This window comes from Trachemys scripta, chromosome 19 (assembly GCF_013100865.1).
Source record: "Trachemys scripta elegans isolate TJP31775 chromosome 19, CAS_Tse_1.0, whole genome shotgun sequence".
In the NCBI taxonomy this organism is placed as follows: Eukaryota; Metazoa; Chordata; order Testudines; family Emydidae; genus Trachemys; species Trachemys scripta.
Window position 1 is genome coordinate 21,195,848 of NC_048316.1, and position 16,465 is coordinate 21,212,312.

At 55.1% G+C, this 16,465-nt stretch overlaps 1 protein-coding gene across 1 annotated transcript; it reads right to left on the reverse strand.

The window, feature by feature from the left end:
- Positions 1-1,964: 1,964 nt before the first annotated feature.
- Positions 1,965-14,846, reverse strand: CELA3B (chymotrypsin like elastase 3B). The gene is made up of 8 exons (XM_034753679.1): positions 14,807-14,846; positions 14,236-14,321; positions 12,534-12,631; positions 6,760-6,894; positions 5,878-6,014; positions 4,986-5,131; positions 3,907-4,059; positions 1,965-2,046 (listed from the first exon to the last, which is right to left on the reverse strand). The coding sequence occupies exons 1-8, from the start codon at positions 14,844-14,846 to the stop codon at positions 2,026-2,028; spliced, it is 816 nt and encodes a 271-aa protein (XP_034609570.1). The 3' UTR covers positions 1,965-2,025.
- Positions 14,847-16,465: the final 1,619 nt, after the last annotated feature.

Here is a 16,465-nt window from a genome sequence, read left to right on the forward strand (position 1 = left end):
TAGCTGCCCCCATCACTGAACTATGCAAGAAGGGGAAGCCAGACAAGGTGGTCTGGACCAAGCAGTGCCAGAAGGTTCTCTGGGTGCTGAAGGAGGCTCTGGTCAGTGGCCCAGTTCTGGCAAACCCAGACTTTGACAAGCCCTTTATGGTGTTCACCGACGCCTCAGACACGGGGCGGTGTTAATGCAGGATGATGAAAATGGGGAGAGACACCCGATCATGTACTCGAGCAAGAAGTTGCTACCCTGGGAGCAAAACTACATGGCCATTGAGAAGGAATGCCTGGCCATGGTATGGGCCCTTAAGAAACTAGAGCCGTATCTATTTGGCCGACACTTCACCGTGTACACCGATCACTCTCCCCTGACCTGGCTGCACCAGATGAAAGGAACCAATACCAAGCTCCTGAGGTGGAGCCTGCTCCTGCAGGATTATGACGTGGACGTGGTCCATGTGAAGGGAAGTGCCAACATGATAGCGGACGCGTTGTCCTGGGGAGGGGACCCTGAACTTCCCCAGGTCACTGGGCAAAGTGACGCCGCTCAGTTCAGTCTCGAAGGGGGGGAGATGTGACGCAGCAGGGAGTGGGGAGTGTTGACCTGGGAAGGTTGCAGGGAAGTTTTACTGGGACTGTCTGCATTGGGGATGGGAGACTTTCCTTGAGGGAAGATACCTGAGCATGTAACATAAGAGCCCAGGAGGGGGGTTGGGGCCAGGTGACACCTTCTGCCCGGGAAACTGGACAAAGGCTGGAGGAGGAACCAGGGGGAGGGGGTGTGAGATGGCTGGAGGAGGTGGGTTTCAGTTGGGAGCTGGCTGGGGAAACGGAGGAAGCCCCAGGTCTGGGGTCTAAGTTCCCTGCCTCCCAGAAGGACTTGACTGGGGGGTCCTGGTTGTACCTACGAGCTCTGTTTGGGACTGTGTTCCTGCCGTCCAATAAACTTTCCATTTTACTGGCTGGCTGAGAGTCATGGTGAATCACAGGAAGTGGGAGTGAAGGGCCCTGACTCCCCCACACTCCGTGACAACCTGTCACTAGGTTGCCTCCCCCATTCATCAAGGGGCCCACACTTTCCCTGACCTTCTTCTTGTTGCTAATATAGCTGTAGAAACCCTTCTTGTTACTCTTAACATCTCTTGCTAGCTGCAACTCCAAGTGTGATTTGGCCTTCCTGATTTCACTCCTGCATGCCTGAGCAATATGTTTATACTCCTCCCTGCTCATTTGTCCAATCTTCCACTTTTTGTAAGCTTCTTTTTTGTGTTTAAGATCAGCAAGGATTTCACTGTTTAGCCAAGCTGGTCGCCTGCCATATTTACTGTTCTTTCCCATTACCGAGGAGATGCACACACTGTGCTTTCCCCTAGAGACTGTGAGGCCAATAATATGAGGCCAGGCAAAATGACACTGACAAAATAAAATCAGGTTCAAAGTTCTGAGTAAGAGACTGGGGCTCTTCTGCAGCAGCTCAGCTGCCCCTCTTGAGTTCCCCCCCCCCCCCCCCCAAGTGTCTGGCCTCGCACTCTAGACTGCGCTTTTGATAGTGGGATACATAGTCGTGTAGGGCCTGCTTTGCGCTTGTCTCCCATAGGAGGCTAGCTTTTAATAAGAGCTCAGCATCCACCAGGCTCCCATCCTGCTGAGTTCTTTGGAAAATTCTGACCTGGGTGTCACTTCCGTAAGTCACACCGGTGGTTGTGTTCTACACCTGCCCAGCCTGGGTGTCAGTGACAATGCAGAGCAGAATCAGACCCACTAGGTATATGGGAAAGGCTTTGAAGAACAGTTTCAAAACTACAGGAAGGCCAGAGCAGAGCATAAAGTCCCAGAAAAATTCCTCGTTTTACACAACCTTCCCTCCACCATGCTGCCCAACTGCAAAGAGCCCTAGATTAACGGCACTGCACTAACCCTAACAAAGGGAACCCCCTATCCCCCAAGAAATACACCCACGACGGGATTTCTACAATTGTTTTATTATCTGCCCAGGAAAGTTTCTCTGAGATGTGGCTCTTTCAGCTTATCATGCGTTATTAGCGATGGTCTGAAAGAAAAGCAAACCAAAGTATATCACGGCAGGATACAATAAACTACAGCAGAAATCATATTCTGGGGGCTTGAAGCCCTGTGCATGTGTAACGTGATGCCCCTGAGTGGCTCGAACCTGGGACCTCAGGATCATAACTAACCCAGCAACCTCTAGTGCCTGAGCTAAAAAAGCCGCTTCCCTTAGCCAAGGCTGGAGCAGGATCATCAGCCTCCGCCTCTGGGCCAGCAGCTCCCAGACTTTTTACTAAGACAATCCGCCAACTGCATTTTGTCACCATTGCCCCTGTGCAGCTCCCCCGCCCCTGCTCAGTCCTCCAGCCCCTGTTCTCCCCTCCCTTCCCCTTCTGAGCCCTTCAGCCTCCTGCTCCCCTTTCTCTCCCCAGCCCCCCAGCTCTCGCTCTCCCAGTCCTGCAGACGCCAGCGAGCTGCTGCGGCCAGGCCACAAATCGCTACCCAGCTGCTGACTGTCCATTCGCTGGCTCCAGCCGCTTCCTCCATGCTGTGGCTGCTGCCCTGGCCCTGCTCTCACATCCCCTGCGCAGCAGGCACATGGAGGAAGTGGCCAGAGCCAGCAAGCGGAGAGTCCGCAGCCTCTCCCCATCTGGAAGGTGCCTCAGATGTGCTTCGTCCACGCTGCTGCTGCCGCCCAGGGGAAATGAGAGCGCGGGGGGCCCAGACCCTTCCTACGACCCACTGGCCAGGACCCGCCGTTTGGGGTGGGGGTGTCCAGTGCCACAGCACATGGGCATGACTCACACTCCCCTCCACGCGCCAGAGGTTACCCAGGTCCAGGCCCTTGCCTGACACAGTCTGCCCTTCTCGCTGCATTCCAACAAGGAAGGGGAAATGGTTGCCCCCCAAATCATCTGCTAGGAAAACTGAGGCCCCAAAGGCCCAGGCCTGCTCTCAGTGACGCTGGTTTGACACTTGTCGAGTTCATCTGAGCCGGTTTGTGCCCTGAGTTACACGGGTGTAAATCCAGACAGTCACGCCACTCGCTGCAGCAGAGGCACTGGTGTAACTGAAAGTGGAGCCTGGCCCTGACTCCAGAGGAACTCCGCCACTGGGAGCAGTGAAATCCAAATCCGGCCCAAAGGGACAACCAGAGCACAGGGCAGCAGAGCTGGGATTACAGTGCAACAACTCCAGTTTGCAGGTGCATGCTTCAGCCACTAGGCCATGCTGCCACCCCACCCCCCCCCACCCCAACACCTCCCTCTGCCTGCCTCCAGCCCCGGCTCATTGCAGGACAGAGCTCACAGCCACAGCCAAGCCAGATGTTCTGTCTCAAACAATCCCTGGAGCCGGGTGGTGCTGCAGGCCACCAAGCATCCTGCTTGCGGCTCTGGGTCATCACATGTGTGTCAGTGGAGAAGCACATCCGAGCTAGTTTGCCTCCAGTATCTGCTGTGCTGAGACCAGCTCTTCCAGGCTCCAGATCTTACAGAAACCCCTTTGCAGGCCAGACTCAGCTGTTCCTTATTTTGTGCTGCAGTGACATGGGCTGCGTCTGAGTTTCCAGCTGCCGGAAGAGGTGAGGCACAAGGGGGACCAAAGGTGACGTCTCATGCTCCGAGGGGCCCCGCGTGCTCAGTGCTGTGTGCGGGACAGCTGGCTGTGATCTCTGGATGGGGCCCGTGGCACTGATCTCGGCTCAGAGCCCCAGGAGGACACCACTCAAATTCTGTTCATGGAGAGAGCCCCCAAACATTGTCCGTCTGGGGGCCCCTGTCCTGTCCATTTACTCTGGGTGACCTCCCAGGACCCCCTGCCTGGCCATTTGATTTCTCCCTGACCCTCCCCAGCAGCAGACCTCCCTCCCACTGCTCGCACAGTAACATGGCTGGGGTCTCACCTCTGCAATCCAGTCATCGAAGGCGGAGACGCGGGTGAAGACGGTGGGTTTCTTTAAGGCGTTGCAGCCAAGGGAAGAGACAAAGCTGGCGATGCCATGCACCTGCCATCTCCCATCAGAGGCCTTGCAGTTAAGGGGGCCACCAGAGTCACCCTGAAAGATAGACACCCCCCGTGCGTGAGGGCGAGTCAGATCCCTGATCCCTCACTCACTGCCTGCTGGGCTAGAGTGTGGAGGCTACAGCTGTGCACCAGGCTCTGGGGGCAAAGTCCAGTGCGTCACTGAGGCCATCTCCAAGGCTGTCACCACAAGGAGCCTAACCAGTGCCTTGAACTCTCTCACCCAGAACTGGCTGTGAAATGGTCAGGCTGAGAGGAGGAAAACATTCCAGTGCAGCTGAGTTTGATTTTTTCGCCCTTCTCTGCACTGCTGCCGTTAGTCATGGGATTAGGCGAACAAAGACAAGGCTTTTGCATCAGCCGTGCAGGAATGTCTGAGCAGGAGTGTTACCTGCGCCTGGGCCGGTGAATAGGGAGCTCTTGACTCAGATGCTCCTACTCACCCAAAGCAAATTTCCAGCCTGACATTTGTACCATTTACAGCCTGACTGGCTGACATGTAACTAACCAGCAGACCAGACGCTGTCAGTTTTACAGTCAATCTGTGCTGTGCTGGCAGTGCCGGCTGCCGGTTGTGTGTCCGGGTGTGAGAGCTACAGGCCAAACTGCAGGCACCAGCCGATTACCGGGAGAAATGGTGAATTACTCGGAATCACGCTCACCGTTCAGAATCTCCCAACCCAGCAGCTGTTGAGCAGAGAAACTGCTCAGCTCTTCCCATGGGCTTTCCTGGGAGCAGGCTGCACAGCTACGTGGAGACAGGTTTCTGCCTCCTGCAACCTTCCTGTGCATCACAAGGTGGGTGCAGTGAGTGCTGCCTACAACAGGTGACCCGCGGGTAACAGCTGAGTCACCACTGTACGTTTGACTAGTGGGTGCCTGCATCAGATGCGGTAATTTGGCCAGACAGATCACAGCCAGCGCTGCACCAGTATTTTCCACCACTCTCTTTCTACTCACGTTGCAGCCTGATCGGATGTCCCCGCCAGCGCAGACCATGCTGTCTCTGATAGCGATGCTGCCCCACCAGTCAGGCTGGGTGCAGTGTGCATAGTCCACCACCGGGAGCAGAGCCTGCTGCAGCTTCTCAGGGAGGGACCCGCCAGCTGCAAACGGAAGATGCACCCTTACTTAGTGACACCAAGCCCAGGTACTGGGTTCAAGTGCCACCTCTCCTGTCTCATTCGGTGCTCGGTCCCATGCAGCACTGAGCACCCTTGGAAGCTGTTGATTACCTTCAGCTCCAATGGAAGTCAGTGGGTGCTGGGAGCACTCAGCACCTTGCAGGAGAAGGCCTAAGGTGATGTTTGGCTTCTGCTGCTCCTGACAATCCCACAGAACCAGAGAGAGCCTGGGCTGGTTGGAGGAGCTGGTGATGAGCTAGGGAACCTGTCACCCCTTCCTCCCCAGCTCGACGCCCCCACCCCCCACGGGTACCAGTCAGCGCTCACTGCTGTCCAATGGCTGCTTGCTGGAGGGGGAGGGGGCCCATCCAGCTCGTAGGGAAAAGGTGACCATGTCCCAGAATAACTAGTTCCGGTGACACAAACTGGCAGCTTCGCTGGTGCCCCTGGAGGAGGCCCCTCTAGGCCAGGATCGAGGCACATTGGCAAGGGGCAATGCATGTGGAAGAAACCCTGAGCTGCCCATGCTGCACTTCACTTGTAGAGAGTGGTCTCCGGGGCTGGATCTCTGCCGCCTCTCGGTGCTAGCGGAAAAGGAAACCAGCCAGAGGGACAATGAACTAATTGCATCCCTCCAAGCTGTGTCCCCAGACGATGCACCCCAGCGTGGCTGCCCTTGCGCTTTCCCACGAGAGAGCTCCCCAGGGCAGAGCCGCCTGGGCACGTACTGTAGAGGCGCCCCCAGCCAGTGATGTAGCAGGGATAGTCGTTGGGCAGGACCTCGCCTGCGGGCGGGAGGCAGCCCAGCTTCACTGTGTCACTCAGCTCGGCCCTCCGGGACAGCTTGAGCAGGGCGATGTCATTGCTGCAAGAGAAGGCGTCAGAGCTCACTGGAAGGGCGGGCGGCTCGGGGGTCTGGCCATGGAGCCATCCTCCAGCAGGCCGAGCGAGAAGCCAAGGATGTCATTGGCTCGGGGCTCAGTCCAGGTCTCCGGGGGATAGGTGTCCACAGCATGACAGACCTCCCTTGTGGGCAGCCTGACCAGAGAGGCCTGGAGACTGCGCTCGAGGTGTCCCCCCAGAGGAGGGAGGGGGCAGCAGGAGGGGACCATGTGGGGGCTGCTCTCCTGCTCCACGGATTGAAGACATCACTGCCCAGGGCTAAAAACCCATCCCTTGCACCACAGGGGGACAATATGTCCCTGGCACAGAGAGCCCAAGGTAGCCCGCAGCCCCGCTCACCGGTCCCTTCCCAAAGGAAGGGCAGTGTGTGCTGATCAGGATGTAGATCCCAGCCCTGTTAGGTCACAGGCCTGCCCAGGGCCTGCTCTGCTCTGAGCGGAGCCCGTGGCCTGGGAGCCAGCATGGCAGATAAAGCCGCACTGTTCCCCTGCTGGCTTTTGCAGTGGCCTGAAGGATGCTGCCCAGGGCACCGGCGACAGGCGCAGGGTCCTTACATGGGAAGAGCTCTGTGTGTGTCTTTCCCTCCCCAGCTGTTCTTATAACGGACTGTTCCCCATCTGCCGCTGCCCTCCCTGGGAGCCCTGCCGCCCCCAGGCGGCGCAGAAGGGCGGGCAGTCGCAGCCTGGCACACGCCTGCATTGCCTTACCCGCAGGCCACGCAGATGGAGTTCCAGCGGGGATGGACGAAGATGTCCTCAGGATTCACCGGGATGCGCTGCTCAGAGCCCTCTGCTACGCTCCTGTCATACTCCCCCAGCACCACCTCGTAGGTGCGGGATTTACTGGAAGGAAACCCCCAAGAGCCTGTGAGGGGACAGCCCGGGGATCGCAGCAGGGGCAGCGTGTGTGGGGGGGCAGTCTGCAGTGCCTCCTCGGGACTCAGAGGGGTTTGAGACCCACACACCATGCAGGAGACATCACCCTACTCCCTGCGTTGGCCTCTAGCCCTGATCATCATCAGCAGCACACACACCCCAGCTGGCCCGGCCCGGCCCTGGGCACTCGGGGACGCACAACACAGGGGCACTGTCGTGGCCGGACTGGCCCCTCTAAGGAGAGTCAGGTGGGGTTACCATCCAACCGGGTTTCCCCAGACATGTCCGGCTTTTTCAGCTTTAAATGGCCGTCCGGGGAGGGGATTTCCCCCTTCCCCTCATGCAGAGTGCGGTGCGGCTGATTGGACGGCTGGGCCTGATTGAAAGCCGCTCGCAGCCACTGGGGCCTCTAGCAGCCAGAGACCCTCCCCCGCTCCCTCCTCCCCCGCAGAGCAGCACCAGTGTTTGGCTGCACGTGGAGCCCGCAGCTCTCCCTCGGCCTGGGGGGGCAGGCAGGGGACAGGGATCAGGGGGTTAGATTGGTCGGGGGCTCTGGGGGGGCTGTCAGGAGAAGGGGGTGTAGAGAGCGGTTGGGGCAGGCAAGGGACAGGGAACAGGGGGAGTTAGATTGGTCGGGGTTCTGGGGGGCTGTCAGGAGAAGGAGGTGTAGAGAGCGGTTTTGGGCAGGCAAGGGACAGGGAACGGGGGGGTTAGATTGGTCGGGGGTTCTGGGGGGGCTGTCAGGAGAGCGGTTGGGGCAGGCAGGGGACAGGGAACGGGGGGGTTAGATGGGTTCTGGGGGTCTGTCAGGAGAAGGGGGTGTAGAGAGCGGTTGGGGCAGTCAGGGGACAGGGAGCAGGGAGACTTAGATAGGGGGTGGGGTCCTGGGGGCAGTTAGGGTGGGGGGGGTCCTCAGGAGAGGGCAGTCAGGGGACAGGTAGGGGGTAGAGGGATTCTGAGGGGGGCGGGAAGTGGGAGGGGGCGGGGCTAGGGCGGCACCCCGTGTCCTCTTTTTTGATTGTTGAAATATGGTAATCCTAGAGTCAAAGCCACTCTATCCATGATGGGCTTCTTTAAAGAGACTGAACCTATCTTGAGCCCCTGCCCCCGCCAGTAGTTAGGTGCTCAGCAGCTAATTGGTTAACGAGCATTAGGCCTGTTAAGGGGCTCCCAGCTGAAGGAGGAGCTCTTGGAGAGAGGGCCTGGGAGCCTTTTAACAGGACCAGAGCTTCACTAAGCAGATGAACTAAATGAATCAGGTCCCAGGAGAAGGGGAATGTCTCTGGGCGGGGAACCCAGAATGGGGGCTGACATGGGTGAGGTTTGACTTCTATATTTGGAGCGGGTGGCTCCAGTCAGGCCAATGGGGCCGCACATGGGGTGGGGGTGGGGGTGGGGGACACATTCCGTGCCTGCCCACAGGGGCACCATTTCAGATTGCGGGGGGGGGGTTGACGCAATTTTAACTGTGATTCCAGGGGGTACTTAGGCAACTGAAAACTCCAGTGTTTTTGTAGATAATAAGTTAGAAATTATCAGACAGGAGCAGGGTACCTAATTCCTATATCAAGAAAGAAAATTAAATAAATATTAGACCCGCTCAGCTCTGATACTAACATGTTCTGACATCTTGCGACAAGTCACTTATGGGACACTGGCTAGGTTTAAAATGGTCATGTATATTCTCACTCAGATATGCTTACTGAAGTCAGAAGGGGCCAGCGTGATCATCTAGTCTGATCATGCACCTCGCAGGCCACAGAACCTCACCCACCCACTCCTGTAATAGACCCCTGAGCTCTGGCTGAGTTACTGACATCCTCAAATCACGGTTTAAAGATTTCAAGTTACAGAGAATTCACCATTTACACTAGTTTAAACCTGCAAGTGACCTTATGCCCCATGCTGCAAAAGAAGGTGAAACCCCCCCAGGGTCTCTGCCAATCTGAGTCAGGGGGAAATTCTTTCTCAACCCCAAATATGGTGATCAGTTAGACCTTGAGCATGTGGGCAAGACCCACAAGGCAAACACCTGGGAAACTCAGAGCCCTCCCCATCTAGTCACATCTCCAGCAGTTGGGGATTTTTGCTACTGGCAGTTGCCGATGAGCCACATGCCATTGTAAGCAGTGCCATCATACCATCCCCTCCATACATTTATCAGGCTCGGTCTTGAAGCCAGTCAGGTTTTTTGCCCCCACTACTCCTCTTGGGAAGCTGTTCCAGAACTTCACTCTTCTGGTGGTTAAAAGAACAGGAGTCCTTGTGGCACCTTAGAGACTAACACATTTATTTGAGCATAAGCTTTCGTGGGCTAAAACATGGCTGCTCTTCTGATGGTTAGAAACCTTCACCTATTTTCAAGCCTAAACTTGTTGATGGCCAGTTTATATTCATTTGTTCTGAGGTTCACGTTGGTGCTTAACTTAAATAACTCCTCTCCCTCCCTGGTATTTATCCCTCTGATGTATTTATAGAGAGCAATCATATCTCCCCTCAGCCTTCTATTGGCTAGGCTAAACAAGCCAAGCTCTGTGAGTCTCCTCTCCTAAGGTAGGTTTTCCATTCTTCAGATCATCCTAATAGCCCTTCTCTGCACCTGTTCAGTTTGATTTCACCTTTCTTAAACATGGGAGACCAGAATTGTACAATACTTCATGTGAGGTCTCACCAGTGCCTTGTATAATGGTACTAACGCTTCCCTGTCTCTACTGGTGTCATAACTATAAAGGGAAGGGTAACAGCCTCCTGTGTACAATACTGTGGAATCCCTCCTGGCCAGAGACTCCAAAGTCCTTCTGCCTGTAGAGGGTTAAGAAGCTCAGGTAACCTGGCTGACACCTGACCCAAAGGACCAATAAGGGGACAAGATACTTTCAGATCTTGGTGAGGGCAAGGCTTTCGTTTGTGCTCTTTGTTTTGGTTGTTGTTCGCTCTTGGGACTAAGAGGGACCAGACATCAATCCAGGCTCTCCAAATCTTTCTGAACAAGTCTCTCATATTTCAAACTTGTAAGTAACAGCTAGGCAAGGCGTGTTAGTTTTATCTTTGTTTTCTCAACTTGTAAATGTACCTTTTGCTAGAGTGTTTAATCTCTGTTTGCTGTAGCTTTGAACTTAAGGCTAGAGGGGGTTCCTCTGGGCTCTTTGAATCTGATTACCCTGTAAAGTTATTTTCCATCCTGATTTTACAGAGATGATTTTTACCTTTCTTTCTTTAATTAAAAGCCTTCTTTTTAAGAACCTGATTGATTTTTCCTTGTTTTAAGATCCAAGCGGTTTGGATCGGTGTTCACCAGGGAATTGGTGGAAGAGTCTCCCAAGGCTACCCAGGGAAGGGAGTTAGCCCATTGGGAGTAGTGGCAGCAAAAGCAGATCTAAGCTGGTAGAGAAGCTTAGAGGTTTTCACGCAGGTCCCTACATCTGTACCCTAAAGTTCAGAGTGGGGAAGGAACCTTGACAACTGGAAATACCTTGCCTGATGCACTCCAGGACTGTGTTAGCCTTTTCATGGTCACATCACATTGACAGCTCATAGTCATCCTGTGATCAACCAATATGCCCAGATCTTTCTCCTCCTCTGTCACTTCCAACTGATAAGTCCCTAGCATATAGCAAAAATTCTTGTTGTTAGTCCCTAAATGCATGACCTTGCACTTTGCACTATTAAATATCATCCCATTTCTATTATTCCAGTTTACAAGGTCATCCAGATCTTCTTGTATGATATTCCAGTCCTCCTCCGTATTGGCTATATCTCCCCGCTTTATGCCATCTGCAAATTTTATTAGCACACTCCCACTTGTTGTGCCAAGGTCAGTAATAAAAAATGTTAAATCCAATTGGTCCCAAGACTGATCCCTGAGGAACTCCACTAGTAACCTCTCTCCAGCCTGACAGTTCACCTTTCAGTATGACCTGTTGCAGTCTCTCCTTTAACCAGTTCCTTTTCCACCTTTCAGTTCTCTTATGAATCTGCATCTTCTCCAGTTTAACTAATAATTTCTCATGTGGAACTTTATCAAATGCCTTCCTGACATCCAGGTAGATTATGTTTACTGAATTTCCTTTGTCTAAAAAATCAGTTATCTTCTTAAAGAAAGATAGTAGTAACTTGTTACCACCTCTTGAATAGAATAGTTGAAACAATTGTAGAAAAATCTACAATTTCTTTCTATCATTTAGGCTACTTACTTTTTGGACACGTCAGATATTAGGAATGGCAATATACAAAAACCTGTAGGAGAACACTTCAGTCTCCCTGGACACACAATAGCAGATTTAAAGGTAGCCATCCTGCAGCAAAAAAACTTCAGGACCAGACTCCAAAGAGAAACTGCTGAACTTCAGTTCATTTGCAAATTTGACACCATCAGCTCAGGATTAAACAAAGACTGTGAATGGCTAGCCAACTACAAAAGCAGTTTCTCCTCCCTTGGTGTTCACACCTCAACTGCGAGAGGAGGGCCTCATCCTCCCTGATTGAACTAACCTCGTTATCTCTAGACTAATTCTTGCCTGCATATTTATACCTGCCTCTGGAAATTTCCACCACATGCGTCTGACGAAGTGGGTATTCACCCACAAAAGCTCATGCTCCAATACATCTGTTAGTCTATAAGGTGCCACAAGACTCTTTGTCACTTTTTACAGATCCAGACTAACACGGCTACCCCTCTGATACTTGACTTTTTGCAGTTCACCAAGCTTAGAACAGATCATTTAACTTTAGGAAACCTCCTACCAGCCCTTTCTTATCTTAATCACCCGTTAATCACTCTGTTCTAAACAAAATCCGGACTCCCTGCCTCAGGGGCGCAAGGTGGGAGCAGTCTCCTGTCTCCTCTGCAGAACTCATTACACTGCACACTCAGGCTGCCTGCCTGAGGCTTGCGGAGGAGGGGGGGGGGGCGACGCCCTCCCAGCCCCCCCAACTCCGCCGATGAGGGGAATATGCCTGCAGGGCCTTGCCGTGCCATGAGGGAGTGCTCGGGGACAGCCCCCTGCCCCAGGCCCAGCCTCTGCACGGCGCGGGTCCCACTGGTGAACAGTGCTAGCTAATAGCCCTGTGCTCGCAGTAAGCAGAAGGAGCGAAGGAGCAGACTCTGTGTGCACCTATTGCAGCCAGGCCTGGGAGCTCAGGGCAGAGTGCAGTGGAGTCGGGGCGGGCGCAGTAGGAGCATGGTCCCTTGCGGGTGTTCCTGGGTGAGCTTCTCCCTGTGCTGGGAACCAGAACGCTAATGCTTAGTGCTTAGGCAGCCCTGATGGGCCACATCCTGCTCTGAATTACATCGCTGGGCGGGCAGTTGGGGTTGACCTGCCCCATGGCAGAGGTGGAGGGACGTGCCCCAGGCTGCAGAGCGTGTCAGTTACAGGGCTCCATGTCACTCAGTTCTCTCCATCTGGGGGGTCTCCACTGCAGCCTAGGACCAGGCGCTGGAGCTGGGAAGGCCCATTACCTGGAATGGAGCATGTCTGTTGGGAGGTCTCACGGCAAGGGACAGTGCACTAGGCATGGCAGACCAGGGCCCTGTGGCTCCTGCCCCAAGACCCCGCGGTGCGTCAGCCGCATTAGATTCTAGGCAGTGGGGAAAGGAGGAGGCTTACGAGATGCAGTGCGCAGCCGTCATGACCCATGTGGGAGCGATGAGGGTCCCCCCGCAAGTGTGGTGGAAAGCACCGTCCTTCTCGTACTGCAGGGAGATCTGCCAGGAGACAAGACAGGGCAGTGGGGGACCTGCTATGGAGCTCCAGGGCTCCCCGTCTTCTGGCTCCCACCCACTGAACCAGCCAGAGACCATGGCCCATCGGAGTGCTAGTATGGCCTGGCCCGGCTGTGAAGTCAGGGTGCTCTCGGGGGGGCTGTGGTTACACGCGGCGGAGGCTGCTTTGCGAGTTAACATGGCACACACTCTGCCGGGGCAAACCTCTCCCTGCTCACACAGCACCAGAGGGCAGCAGGCACCGAGGGGCTGACCCACGCGGACAGTCACTCAGAAATGCCCTGGGAGTTGAGGGGAGCAGCTGGTCTCTGGCTCCCACCTGGCACTCCCTCACGCCCACCCCCTGGCAGAGCCCTGCTCATGTCAAGTGACTACGGAGGGGCTTCGGGGGGCTCTTTGGGGCAGACTCTGCCAAGGTGCTGCTGCCCCTTCCCAGTGAATTTTAGGGCTTTTCTGCTTCTCCCTGTGCCCGTCAGTGCCATGGGCTGGAACATGGGCATAGACACAGAACTGCTAAGAAACTCAAAGGCAAGGAATCCACCGTGCCCTCCCCAGACTGCTGCGAGCTGGAGCCCAAAGTCTGATTTTCAGAGGGTGGGGCTCAGCTATGTCTGAAACCAGCCCCGTAAGCGTAGCCAGAAGCTTGTGCCAATCCTGGCCTTGGGCTGCCCAGTCTGTCAGGAGGGGCCATGGAATGCACACGGTGGGACCCACAATAGACACAAGCTGGGATCCGGATAAAACAGCTGCTAGAATTTCATGCACATCAGATGTGGGACTGGTTCTCCCAGACCGTAAGGTCAGCGGGGGAGGGGGTTGCCTAAGGACTGCGGGGATGGGGGGGGGGGGGTTTTGCTTCCTCTACAGCTGTGAGGAGAAGGCATGAAGAAGATGGAGTTTCCTGTTCCTTTAGCTCTCCTTTGCTCCATAAACTAGGCACTATTTAATCCCCACCCCACCCCCACCCCCTTTGCTTAGCCTGTCCATCACCATAAGAGCTTGGTGTGGTCAGAGCAACGTGCAGGTCTAACCCCCGCAACCCCCAGTCCTGGGGAGATTACAGCGGGGTGAATAATGGAGTTTTTTAGTCCAAAATTTGGGGGTGGGGGGAATTTCGTATCCACCCAAAGTGAATGTTTTTTCAGATTTTTAAGAAACCTAAACAGTTGAAGAAGAAATTGATAATGCTGCAGCCGTGTCAGGGTAGGACCATGTACCCGTGACGGGTCAAACGAAATATTTCATTTTGCTTTGCAGTGTTTGAAAATGCTTTTAATTTTTTTTAATAACTGGACGTACTTTTGAAAGATTCACTTTGAATTGAGAAATCGAAACATTGAGCTTCAAAAAGAAATATTGGGGTGGGCTCCAAAAACTGTTTCGATATTCTTCTGACCAATCAAATGAATTGAAATTAAGGCAAAAACACAGGTCAAGTTTTGACCAACCCAAAGCTGGATTTTTCAGTGGGAAAAAAAAAGTTTGCTCTGAACCCTAACACCCGGCGCTAGTGCAGCTGGTGCGATCGCATCGAGCCTCACTGCTGATTGGCTCTCACCGCGGACAATGGGATGGATTTCACTCACCTGCCAGGGCCAGCTGTACGGCACGGCATCCTCTCCGTTCACCACCCTTGTGTGGGGGGAGTAGGTGGGTCTCCCACACCCATGGGCTGGAGGGGGAGAGCACTGTGCATTACACAGATGGCAAAGTCACCGGACCCTTCTGCTGAGCAGAGGAGGCTGGACAATGGGGAAGCGAGACATGTGGTCATGGCAGCTCACCCTCTCCAATCCAACCCTGGACGTCCCCAGTCACTCCCCAGTCCTGAGGTGGAGGGGCGCTCCCCTGGCCCCGGCTCTCCATGGGATGGTTACCTTGCCCAGTGTAGGCCTACCCAGGGTTTCATCCCCTCCTGAGCCAACCCCTCTCCACATTTACAACTGAGGCAGGCACCACGGCCCGTTCCCTTGACAGCACCCTGCACAACTTCCGCGAGGTTGAGGGGCAACCCGGGGGCTAGGCACAGGAGGACCAAGGAAAGCTCTGTGTGTCCTGGGGCTGCAGATGGCACGAAGGGCCTTCTTCCTTAAGTATGTGCTCTGTGCAGGGGCGCTGGGGCAGAGGAGAGAGTCTTCTCTCTAGCCCGTTTCTTACCACCAGCCACAAGCAGAACGGGGATCAGCAGCCGCAGCATCTTGGTCAGACGGACCACAAGGACCAAGGGCCCTTTAATACTCCCCTTTCTCAGAGGCTGCAGGGAAGGGAGGTGCCTAGAGCTCTGGGAGCAGGTGTTGGAATATCCTGTGCCCTGGTGCAAGGTCACTGTGAGGAAACAGAGCCCTGTCCTGCGCCTGCCCGGCCTTGGGCAGATTGGGACGTGGCCAATCGATGGATGCCCAGAGCGTCGCTCAGCAAACAGGCTGGGTCACAGTCCGGGTGCCCTCTAATTTTTCCCACCCATGTGCGGAATGACTTTTGTTATGTGCGCCAATATAGAGGTGAGTTGTGACACATCACCTCCACCTTGGTGCACATAACAAATGTATGTGGTGGGGGTGGGGCTGAGGGGTTTGGAGTGTGGGATGGGGCTCAGGGCTGGGGTAGGGGGGTGAGGGCTCCAGCTGGGGGTGCGGGCTGTGGGGTGGGTCAGAGAGTTGGGCTGTAGGGGGGTGATGGCTCCGGCAGGGGGTGTGGGCTCTGGGATGGGGCCGGGGATGAGGGGTGTGGGGTGCAGGCTGCCCCGGGGCTACGGCAGGGAGAGAGGTCTCTCTCCCTGCAGCAGCACCTGGGCTGAGGAGGGAGAGGTGCCTCTCCCCGCCATGCCAGCTCTGGGGCTGGGCTGGGTTGGGGCCAGGTGCCTCTTCCCTGTCTGTGGGAGGTCCAGGCTGGGCTGGGTCGGGACTCGGCTGCGGCAGATCCGGGGCTGGGCTGGGGCCGGTGGGGAGAGACTCCTCTTCCTGCCGCAGCAGGTACGGGGCTGGGGGAGAGGCATCTCTCCCTGCTGCCGCCCTGAGCACCTGCACAGTGCTTAATAGGCTGCTGCATGGCCACGCAGCTTAGAGAGAATTTAGGTCACAGTGCTGGAGAAGGAGTGGGGCCACCCCCGTCTGGGGCACTGGCATGGGTCCCAGGGGGCTAGAGGAATGGAGTCCATCCCCCACTGAAGTCCCCTGCTGTGGGGAGGGGAATGAGCAGAAGATCTGCACAGACATAGGCCAGCTGGCCTGGTCCTTCTCCCTGCACTGGGGTAAGGACTCAGGGCCTGATCCAAGTCCCACTGAAATCACGGGAGACTCTGACTTCACTGGGAGCTCGGAAGGTCCCTTATGGGGCGAAGGGGACATAGAAGCAGCCTGTGCCTCGTGCTGCCATTCTGCGCAGGGGTCACTCGCAGCGAATGGTGCTAACAACAATGCGGCTGCGTCAGGGCAGGACAATGTACCCGTGAGAGGCCAGAACCCACATGGGACGTGTTAAGCTGCAGATGTTAAATGCAGGAAATTTGGTCACTCTTTTATAGGTAGGTGCTGCTAATAGATGGCTTGTACAGGGTTACTAAAGTCTGTTATAAACATGTCCCAGAGGCCAGCAGCGTGTATTAGAGGTGGTTATAAGCCCATCAGCAGCAGGGGTTATGGATGGTTATTGGCTAGGGTTACAAGCCACCCACACATCTATTGGTCTCTATAATGATCTACAGCAACCAATTAACAGTTCTTAAAATATCTACTTAGCCTTCGTTAGCCCTCTATAAACCGCTTCCAAATGGAACCTTCATGCAAAGTGTGCGCGTAAAGTCGATTCAGATTCAGG